At 45.6% G+C, this 11,706-nt stretch overlaps 1 protein-coding gene across 3 annotated transcripts in view; it reads right to left on the bottom strand.

Moving 5' to 3' along the window:
• Positions 1-1,194: 1,194 nt before the first annotated feature.
• RNF135 (ring finger protein 135) overlaps positions 1,195-11,706 on the bottom strand; it is a 34,205-nt gene continuing 23,693 nt past the window's right edge. For all 3 annotated transcript variants that reach the window (XM_017890929.1, XM_017890927.1, XM_017890928.1), the window contains 2 exons: positions 5,501-5,590; positions 1,195-2,436 (listed from right to left, as the gene is read on the bottom strand). In XM_017890929.1, the coding sequence (XP_017746418.1) occupies positions 2,410-2,436; positions 5,501-5,590 (117 nt within the window). In that variant the 3' untranslated portion in view covers positions 1,195-2,409. The remainder of the gene's footprint in view (positions 2,437-5,500; positions 5,591-11,706) is intronic.

An 11,706-nucleotide genomic window follows, 5' to 3' on the forward strand; every position in this document is an offset into this window, starting at 1 on the left:
GGCGTGGTGGCGCATGCCTGTAATCCCAGCTACTCCGGAGGCTGAGGATCACTTGAACCTGGGAGGCAGAGGTTGCAGTGAGCCAAGATTCACACCACTGCACTCCAGCTTGGGTGACAATGTGAGACCCTGTCTCCAAAATTAAATAAATAAATAAATAAATAAATAAATAAATAAATAAATAAATAATATTCCCAACAAAGCTGTTAAAGGAAAGGACATACCATTTTTTTTAATGGGCAAGATGAAACTACTGTGGCTATGGATGCATATTTGAGTGATAAAACTCTAAAGAAATGCAAGGAAGTGATTAGTGTGAAAGTCAAGACTCCTTTCAGGCACAGGGAGGGTTTTGTGATCAGAATGGGGCACAGGAAGGAGCTTCTGGGGTGGGTAGCAGGTTCTATTTCTTGACCCTAATGATAGTTACAAGGGTATTTACCTTACAATAACTCATTAAGCTCCACATGTTTCATGTAGTTTTCTGTATCTGTTTTCTTATATAATAAAATGGTTGTTAAAAATAGGGGAAATCAAGTATGAAATAACACCCTGTGTCAGACATACTGTAGGGTGGTCCCCATGAGCCCCACTTCCTGGCATTCATGTCCCTCTGTAATCCCCTCCCCCTGAGTGTGGGTGGTACCGTGACTTGCTTCTAATCAATAGAAGGCAAAGGCAATGGGATGTACATGATTACGTGTTTATGTGGTTATGTTATGTAAGATTTTGTGTCATCTGGCTAGGAGACCCTCCCCCTTGTTGGCTTTGAGGAAGCAAGCAGCTGTGTTGCAAAGGCCTATGGAGTAAGGAACTGAGGGTGGTCTCCAGCCAACAACCAGAAAGAAACTGAGGCCCTCAGTCCGGCAACTCACAAGGAACTGAAGGCTGCCAACAACCATGTGAGTTTGGAGGCAGATCCTTTCCCATTCAAGCCTCTGATGACCCTGTGTCCCCAGATGACATGTTGAGTGCAGCTTGTAAAACTCCGATGTAGGAGCCTCAGCTAAGCTATGCCTTGACTCCTGACTCACAGAAAGTGTGAAATAATATATATGTGTTATTTTAAACCATTAAATTTGTGGCAATATTCTTACATAGCGATTGATAAGTAGCAAATTGTGTTTAGAGATCCTCTGAGACTGTCCTCAGGTTCAGTGATTCACTAGAAGGACTCACAGAATTCAGCAAAGCTGTTGTACTCATGGTTACAGTTTATTACAGTGAAAGGCTACAGATTAAAATCAGCAATGAACAAAGGCACAGGAGGCAAGGTCCAAGAGAACTTCCAATTATCCTCTCCTGGCAGAGTCTTCAGGATAATGCTTAATTCTCCCAGCAATGATGTGTGGCCACAATGATGTGTGCACTTCATTACCAACCAGGGTAGCTCACCCATGCCTTGGTGTCTAGGGCTTTTACTGGGGATTGGTCACATAGGCTTGCTTCACTGCTCACATGGCTGACTTAGTCTCCTCAGCTTGACCCTGTGAGGTCAAGCTAATACTGCATGGCCCAAGGTCCACAGGTAAACAAAAACACTCATATCAGGCAGGATATTCTAATGGCTTAGAGGTTATCTCCCAGGAGCCAGGCAGGGGCCTGTCCTTTATTTGGAATGTCCAGTGTTCAAACATCCCAAGTTCATCCTGTATCACACAAAAGGATTAACTTCAAAAGTGGTATTCTTGGCCAGATGGTGTGGCTCACATCTGTAATTCAGCACCTTGGGAGGCTGAGGTGTGAGGACTGCTTAAGGCCAGGAATTCGACACCAGCCTGGGCAACCTAGTAAGATCCAATCTCTATTGTAATTTTTCTTAAAAGTGGTATTCTTAAGTTACTACCCTGATTGATGACAGGGAGAGAGACTAGGAAACCACTGTGTTGTAATCCCTGAGGAAACCTTATACCTTTACTTGCTTTATTATCAGGTAATTTCCAGGATGTAAGCCATATAGCCAGAAGGCAGGGTGCAGAGGAGAGGAGGCAGAGATGGTACACTCATACAGAAGCTCCTCCTGACTGTCCACTGAATAGAAGGCAAGCTTGCCCTCCTCAAGGTTCAGCCAGATGCCCACCACCCCAGGTCTGTCTGAGCCAAGGACAGTTTCCTTGACCATGTGCCATGCAGAGAGCTGGTTAGTCCCCTTCCATTCCACACAACAAGAGTCCATAGTCCTTCCCAGGACCTGATCACGGCTCATCTCCCAGGAAGCCACCCCAACTGCCCAGTGGCTGCAATTCCTAGTGTCCACTTCCCAGTAATGCTTTCCAGAAAAGAGGGCCTGGGAACACAAGACCTGGCTGGTAGAAAACCTCTCACAGCTCCAGCGATAGGGCTGTGGGCGGTGAGACACAGTCACTGTACGGGAATCCGTGGACACCTCCAGGCTGCAGGAAAGGCTCTTCAAGTTAAAGGTTGGATGGATGGCCCCTTTGAAAAAAAAAAAGAACACCAAGAACATGGCCAGTCATCTTTTGACCATCCATGCTAAGAAGTCTTCGAATAGCAAAAAGCAACTTTGTATCTTTTGGTGTGATGTTTCACTCACACTGGCATTAAAATTGGTACATCACCCAACAGGAAGAAATGATAAATGTTTCAGATGATAGATATGCTAACTACCCTGATCTGATCACTATGCATCATATGTATTGAAACATCACTATGTATCCCATAAATATGTACAATTATTACATTTATTTATTTAAAAAATTTATTTAGAAAAGAAGCAGGATTTTGCCATGTTTCCCAGGCTGGTGTTGAACTCCTGAGCTCCAGCAATCCTGCCATCTCAGCCTCCCAAAGTGCTGCGATTATAGGCATGAGCCACTCTACCCAGACTATACAATTATTATATGTCAATTTTAAAAATCAGGCCAGCCTGGCGCAGTGGCTCATGCCTGTAATCCCAGCACTTTGGGAGGCCGAGGCGGGCAGATCACAAGGTCAGGAGATCAAGACCATCCTGGCTAACACAGTGAAACCCCATCTCTACTTAAAAAAAATACAAAAATTAGCTGGGCGTGGTGGTGGGCGCCTGTAGTCCCAGCTACTAGGGAGGCTGAGGCAGGAGAATGGCGTGAATCCAGAAGGCGGGGCCTGCAGTGAGCCAAGATCGCGCCACTGCACTCCAGCCTGGGCAACAGAGCAAGACTCCATCTCTTAAAAAAAAATAAAAGTTAAAAATAAAAATAAATAAATAAGTAAATAAATAAAAATCAGGCCAGCTCCCTCAGCCCGGTGCACTGGCTTACTCCTGTAATCCCAGCACTTTGGGAGGCCAAGGCGGGTGGAACACTTGAGGCCAGGAGTTCAAGACCAGCCTGGCCATCATGGCCAAATCCTGTCTCTATTAAACATACCAAAATTAGCTGGGCGTAGGCCAGGCACGGTGGCTCATACCTGTAATCCCAGCAATTTGGGAGGCCAAGGCGGGCAGATCACAAGGTCAGGAGATCAAGACCATCCTGACTAACACGGTGAAACCCTGTCTCTACTAAAAACACAAAAAATTAGCCAGGCATGGTGGTAGGCTCCTGTAGCAGAGCTTGCAGTGAGCCGAGATCACACCACTGCACTCCAGCCTGGGCGACAGAGCGAGACTCCGTCTCAAAAAAAAAAAAAAAAAAAATTAGCTGGGCGTGGTAGCTCATGCCTGTAATCCCAGCTACTCGGGAGGCTGAGGCAGGAGAATTACTTGAGCCTGGGAGGCAGAGGTTGCAGTGAGCCAAGATGTGCCACTGCACTCCAGCCTGGGGAACAGAGAAGATTCTGTCTCAAAAACAAAACAAAACAAAACAAAACAAACAAACAAACAAACAAACGGTGGCCCACGCCTGTTATCCCAGCACTTTGGGAGGCTGAGGCGGGCAGATCACGAGGTCAGGAGTTTGAGACCAGCCATAGCTAACCTGGTGAAACCCCGTTTCTACTAAAAATACAAAAAATTAGCCAGGCGTGGTAGCACATGCCTGTAATCCCAGCTACTCGGGAGGCTGAGGCAGGGGAATCATTTGAACCCAGGAGCCAGAGGTTGCAGTGAGCCGAGATCGTGCCATTGCACTCCAGCTTGGGCAACAAGAGCGAAATTCCTTCTCAAAAAAAAAAAAAAAAAAAAAATCAAACAAGGCACAGGGGCCCAGGCCTTTATCCCCAGCACTTTGAGAGGCTGAGGTGGGAGGATCACTTGAGGCGAGGAGTTCCAGACCAGCCTGGGCAACATAGAGAGACCCTGTCTCTACAAAAATAAACAAGCAAACAACAAAAAATTGGTACATCGACTTGCAATTTTCTATATATACGTCTGATATTATTATATCAACAATACCCCTTTCCAATATTAATTTTTACTAACCCACTAGTCATCTTTTAGGAAGCCCTCTTGGCATCCCACCCAGCAAAGTCATCTCTTGCTTTTCTCAACACCTCTGGTGCTTTATGTGTTCTCTCATGATATTTACCAGCTTCTATCTACCTACCTACCTACCTACCTACCTATATATATATATTTTTTGAGACGGAGTTTCGCTCTTGTTGCCCAGGCTGGAGTGCAATGGCACGATCTCAGCTCACCACAACCTCTGCCTCCCAGGTTCAAGCAATTCTCCTGCCTCAGCCTCCTGAGAAGCTGTGATTACAGACATGCACCACCATGCCCAGCTAATTTTGTATTTTTAGTAGAGACGGGGTTTCTCCATGTTGGCCAGGCTAGTCTCGAACTCCTGACCTCAAGTGATCCACCTGCCTCGGCCTCCTAAAGTGCTGGGATTATAGGCATGAGCCACCGTGCCTGGCCCATCTTTATCTAGCTGTTTATACTTTCCCAGTTAAACTGAAACTTCCTGATTAAGGGCCATATCTTATTCACTTTGTATATTTCGTACAGTTTCCTATGGAGTGAATAAATTGCTAACTCTTATAAAACAAGACTACTCCAGGTGTTTTACTCATACTCACTCACTTAACCCTCACAGCAATCCCACAAGAGAAGTACTATATTATCTCCGTTTTACAGATGAGGAAACCCAGGCTCTAGGAGCTTAAGTGACTTGTTCAAGATCACACAGCTAGTTAGTGGAGCTGCTGGGAGTCAAACCCAAGCAGTCTGGCTCCGGGATCCATGCTCTTAAGGACTACCCCAGACCGAGATGGCAGAAATATCTCAGTAGGTTTAGGAAAAGGCAGTTGGTTGTAGTTGGTGGCCACAGCACAGATGCAGAAATACCTCAGCAGGTTTGGGTATTTGGCTGTAGTTGGTGGCCACAGCAGACAGGCTCAAAGGTTGGCTGGACTCTTGAGTGCTCTTGGGTCTAGAGTCTCAACCTGCTTTGCCTTTGCAATCAGCTCCCCCCGGGGAGGGACCTGGTATAGGGAACACACCCATGTGCAGTAAGCCAAGGAGTGGCCCTAGCAGTAGGAAGATGGACATACGATGTTCTCGAAGCTCTGCTCCACAGCAAGCCAAACCCAGGTTTAAAGTGGACCACATACTTACACTGAGCAAACTGAGAAGCTCTCTTGGGTGCAGGGTGGCTCTGGTCAGGCAATGGGCATGAGGAGGAAGATGGGGCTTCTGGGAGTTCTCCTAAATAACAAAAAAATTAAGAGAGGAAAGTCCCATCAGAAAAAGGCAAACTGAAGGTATCCAAACATCATGATCAAGGCACATGGCTTGTCTTCTTATCATCTGCACATTTTTGTGTCAGGACTAGATCAGGCAGAGGCAGTGCCTGCAGCCCAGGTATGTGCACCTCCATGTTCTCACTGTGGACTTTTCACTCTTTCTTCACTAAGCTCTCAGCTCCTTGCTGGGAAAGATCTCGTCCATCTATGTGTTCTAAGCACCAAGCCCGATACCAGCCCCATAGATAGAAGGTGTTTTATGTACACTCATAAAATAAAATTAACTAGTACAGTTCCAGGGGATTGCCGCACCCTAACACCTAGAATATCCAGGACCCCCAAGTCAATGCTTTAAACAGGTGTTAAACTGGGTAACATGAGTTGGTGTGAGACTCATCACCACTGCTGACACCTCCTAATTCCCTCTCAATGTGCTAAAGTTTAATTATTAACTTAAAGCAGTCATGTGTGCTAGAGTGCAATGACCACGTCAGGCAGATGATAAGCAAGGGAAGTCCTAGAGTGCAGACTTTGAAAGCAAAATCTTGTCCTATTTGTATCCTGAAGTGACAGCAGCTGAAGTGAATCTAAGACTCTGCCTGAGAAGAGACAAAAGACCTTGTCTAGGGTGTGCTTGTGATAACTTAGGTCATGAGAGCAAGAGAGCTGCCTGTCAAGAGGTCATCCTCAAAGTTCAGGTGGGAACTGAAGCAATCCATGTGTCCATAGAAAGAGAAATGGATAAAGAAATGTGATGTATACATACAATGGAATATTATTTAACCTTAAAAAGTAACAAATTATGGCCAGGCGTGGTGGCTCACACCTGTAATCCCAGCACTTTGGGAGGCCAAGGCGGGCAGATCACAAGGTCAGGAGTTCAAGACCAGCCTGGCCAATATGGTGAAACCCCATCTCTACTAAAAATACAAAAATTAGCCAGGTGTGGTGGCACGCGGCTGTAGTTCCAGCTGCTTGGGAAGCTGAGGCAGGAGAATCTCTTGAACCTGGGAGGCAGAGGTTGCAGTGAGCTGAGATCATGACACTGACTCCAGCCTGGGCAACAAAGCGAGACTCCATCTCAAAAAAAAGGTAATGAATTCTGGCTGGACGTGGTGGCTCACTCCTGTAATCCCAGCACTTTGGGAGGCTGAGATGGGCAGATCACCTGAGGTCAGGAGTTCGAGACCTCCCTGGCCAACATGGCAAAACCCTGTCACTACTAAAAATACACACACACACACAATTAGTCAGGGGTGGTAGCACATGCCTGTAATCCCAGCTACTACTCAGGAGGCAGAGGTGGGAGAATCGTTTGAATCCAGGAGGCAGAGGTTGCAGTGAGTCGAGATCGTGCCACTGCACTCCAGCCTGGATGATAGAGCAAGACTCCATCTCAAACAACAACAAAAAGTAACAAATTCTGATATATGCTACAACATAGGTGAGCTTGGGGAATATTACACTAAGTGAAATAAACCTCTCACACACAAATATTGTATGATTCCACTCACATGAGGTATCTAGAATAGTCAAATTCATAGACAGAAAGTGGAATAGTGGTTGCTGGGTGTGAGGGGGTTGAGGGAATGTGGAATTGTTGCTTAATGGATATAGAGTTTCAATTCTGCAACATGAAGCAAGGCATGGTGGCCCATGCTTATAGTCCCAGCTAGTTAGGAGGCTGAGGCAGAAGGATCACTTGAGGCCAGGAGTTCCAGACCAGCCTGGGCAACATAATGAGACCCAAAACAATACAAAACAATTCTTTTTTTTTTTTTTTTTGAGATGGAGCACTCTGTCATCCAGGCTGGAGTGCAGTGGCGCCATCTCAGCTCACTGCAAGCTCCACCTCCCGGGTTCACGCCATTCTCCTGCCTCAGTCGCCCGAGTAGCTGGGACTATGGACGGCTGCCACCACGCCCAGCTAATTGTTTGTATTTTTAGTAGAGACAGGGTTTCACCATGTTAGCCAGGATGGTCTCGATCTCCTGATCTTGTGATCTGCCCACCTCGGCCTCCCAAAGTGCTGGGATTAATTACAAGCCAAACAAATTCTTTTTTTTTTTTTGAGATGGAGTCTGCGCTCTGTGCACCCAGCTGGAATGCAGTGGCCGGATGCTCAAGCTGACTGCAGCTCGCCTCCCGAGTTACGGCGCATTCTCCCTGCCTCAGCCTCCCGAGAAAATACCTGGGACTACAGGCGCCGCACTCGCCCGCTAGTTTTTTTGTATGTTTATAGTAGAGACGGGGGTTTCACTGTGTTAAGCCCCAGACGATGGTCTCGAATCTCCTGACGTCGTGATCCGAACCCATCCTCCGGCTTCCCAAAGTGCTGGGATTAGGGCAGGCTTGAGCCACGCGTGCCCGGCCAAAAACAATTCTTTAAATAGCTGAACATGGCGATGTGAGCCTACAGTCCTGGCTACTGGGGAGGCTGAAGCAGGAGGACTGAGTTTACAGTGAGCCATGGTTGTGCCACTGTACTCTAGCCTGGGCAACAAAGTAAGACCTATCCCTAAAATTAAAATTAAAGTTACAGGCCAGGCATAGTGGCTCACACCTGTAATCCCAGCACTTTGGGTGGCCAAGACAGGTGCATCACCTGAGCCCAGGAGTTCAAGACCAGCCTGGCCAACATGGCGAAACCCTGTCTCCACTAAAAATACAAAAACAAATTAGTCAGGTGTGGTGGTGGATGCCTGTAATGCCAGCTACTCGGGAGGCTGAGGCAGGAGAATCGTTTGAACCCAGGAGGTGGAGGTTGCAGTGAGCCAAGATCGTGCCATTGCATTCCAGTGTGGGCAACAAGAGTGAAACTCCATATCAAAAAAAAAAAAAAAAAAATTAAAGTTACAAAAAAGAAAATGATCTGGAGATTGGTTATATGATAACGTAAGCACACTTAACAGTACTGAGCTCTGAGCTGCCTACTTTTTTGTTCTTGTTGCCAAGGCTAGAGTGCAGTGGCCCGATTTCAGCTCACTGTAACTTCTGCCTCCCAGGCTCAAGTGATATTCCCACTTCAGCCTCCCAAGTAGCTGGGATTACAGGCGTGCACCACCACAGCAAGCTAGTTTTTATATTTTCGGTAGAGAAGTGGGTCTCACAGTTACCCAGGCTGCTCTTGAACTCCTGGACTCAGGTGATCCGCCCACCTCAACCTCCCAAAGTGCTGTGATTACAGGCGTGAGCCACTGCACCTGACTAAGCTGTCTACTTGAAAATAGTTAAGATAGTAAATTTCATGTTATATGTATTTTCACCAAATTTAGAAAAACACAAAATTCAGATGAATATCACTGTTCTCCTATTTAGCTGATAGGATTGTTAATTAGTGTTTTAAAAATGTTTGACTGGGCACCGTGGCTCACGCCTGTAATCCCAACAACTTTGGGAAGTTGAGTCAGGAGGATCACTTGAGCCCAAGGTTGGGAGACCAGCCTGGGCAACATGGCAAAACCCCATCTCTACAAAAAGTACAAAAAAATTAGCTGAGTGTGGTGGCACACGCCTGTATTCCCAGCTACTTGGGAGTCTTTGGCGGGAAGATCACCTGAGCCTGGGAGATTGAGGCTACAGTGACTGCGCCACTGCACTCCAGCCTGGGTAACAGAGAACCTGTCTCAAAATAAAAAAATTAATTAAGTAATTAATTCAGCAGAATGCAGATTATAAACAAAAGAAAAAGAAAGGAAAAAAATTTTATAAATGTTTGCAAGACCTACTGAAGTTATTTACTTTTTTTTTAAATTAACACTCCCTAATACTTTTATCTCTATTGATGAGAGAAATAATCTACACTTAACCATGGAAAGTGATAATTTTTTCCAAAGAATCACAGTTATCCAGTTAAGACCAACATTTTAAGTAGAGCAACATCCTTAAACATGAAAATGCTATGAGATATGTCTATAAAGTGACACTACACAAATCTTATTTAAAATTCGCTAGGGGCTCAGTGTAGTGGTTCATGCCTGTAATCCCAGCGCTTTGGGAGCCAAAGCACAAGGATTGCTGGAGGCTAGGAGATCAACACCAGCCTGGGCAATAAAGTGAGATCCCTGTCTCTATTTAAAAAATAAATAAGGCCAGGCGCAGTGGCTCACGCCTGTAATCCCAGCACTTTGGGAGGTTGAGGCAGGCAGGTCACCTGAGGTCAGGAGTTTAAGACCAGCCCGGCCAACATGGCAAAACCCTGTCTCTACTAAAAATACAAAAATTAACCAGATGTGGTGGCGGCAGCCTGTAATCCCAGCTGCTCAGGAGGCTGAGGTAGGAGAATCGCTTGAACCCGGGAGCCAGAGGCTGTGGTGAGCCGAGATCGTGCCACTGCACTCCAGCCTGGGCGACAGAGCGAGACTCTGTCTCAAAAACAATAATAATAATAATAAACAACAAATAAAACAAAATGCACTAGGATACATGCTGAGATATACTTGAAATGAGTCAAAGGTTTAAATGTAAAACATGAAACCAAAGATTTAAATGTAAACTGTAAAAGTAAAAACACACACATATACCTGAGAACATTCCTTTCTAAACTTCAGGGGGTTGAGTTTTCTAACTAAAACTTAAAATCTACAATGCATAAAAGAAAAAACGAATAAAATTTACTACATGAAAATAGAAGCAAGACCTCTTCTCCACAAAAAAATAAACAAAAAATTAACTGAGCGTGGTAGCACCACCTGCAGTCCCACCTACTCAAGGGGCTAAGGTGAACTAATTGCTTGAGCCCAGGAGTTCCAGGCCAGCCTAGGCAACATAGCAAAACCCTGTCTCCCCACAAAACACAAGAATTAGCCGGGCGCGCTGACACGTGCCTGCAGTCCCAGCTACTCAGGAGGCTAAGGAGGGAGGATCACTTGAGCCTGGGAGGTCAAGGCTGGGGTGAGCCATGATCACACCACTGCACTCCAGCCTAGGCAACAAAGTAAAACCTTGTCTCAAAAAAATAAAAAAGAAATATTTAGAGCCCAGGAATTACCACAGCACTCTAGTCAACCAGTCTAGGCAACAGAACAAGACCCTGTCTCCTGTCTCTAAAAAGAAAAACATTGAGGCCAGGCATGGTGGTTCACACCTGTAATCCCAGCACTTTGGCAGGCAGAGATAGAAGGATTGCTTGAGCCTAGGAGTTTGAGACCAGCCTGGGCAAAACAGTGAGATTTCATCTCTATAAAAAATTACGTAAAGGCCAGGCGCGGTGGCTCATTCCTGTGTAATCCCAACACGTTGGGAGGCCAAGGCAGGTGGATCACCTGAGGTCAGGAGTTTGAGACCAGCCTGACCAACATGGAGAAACCCTGTCTCTACTAAAATACAAAATTAGCCAGGTGTGGTGGCACAGGCCTGTAATCTCAGCTACTTGGGAGACTAAGGCAGGAGAATTGCTTGAACCCGGGAGACAGATGTTGCAGTGAGCCAGATCGCACCTTTGCACTCTAGCCTGGGCAACGAGAGCGAAACTCCTTAAAAAAAAAAAAATTATGTAAATTTAAAAATGTCTATATGGCATTATAAAACCTGTAAAAGATACATAAAAAGACAAATGACGTATTACGGAACAAAATTTGCAATTCATATAACAGACAAAAGGTTAATCTCTTTAATTTACAAAGAGCTCCTAAATGTCAATTTTTAGAAGACCAATAACACAAGATATGAAAGACAATTCATGGAGAAACACAAATTAAAAGTGTAGTATAGGCCAGGCGCAGTGGCTCATGCCTGTAATCCCAGCACTTTGGGAGACTGAGGCAAGCAGATCACCTGAGGTCAGGAGTTCAAGACCAGCCTGACCAACATGGCAAAACCCCGTCTCTACTAAAAGTACAAAAATTAGTCAGGCCTGGTGGTAGTGCCTGTAATCTCAGCTACTCAGGAGGCTGAGGCAGGAGAATCACTTGAACCTGGGAGATAGAGGTCGCAGTGTGCCGAGATTGCCCCACTGCACTCCAACCTGGACAACAAGAACAAGATTCAGTCTCAAAAAAAACAAAAAACAAAAAAAAACAAAAACGTGCAGTATACTCTCACGTCAATATATTTTCTTGAGTCAGAGTTTCATCCTTT

This window comes from Rhinopithecus bieti, unplaced genomic scaffold (assembly GCF_001698545.2).
Source record: "Rhinopithecus bieti isolate Rb0 unplaced genomic scaffold, ASM169854v2 scaffold_19652, whole genome shotgun sequence".
In the NCBI taxonomy this organism is placed as follows: Eukaryota; Metazoa; Chordata; class Mammalia; order Primates; family Cercopithecidae; genus Rhinopithecus; species Rhinopithecus bieti.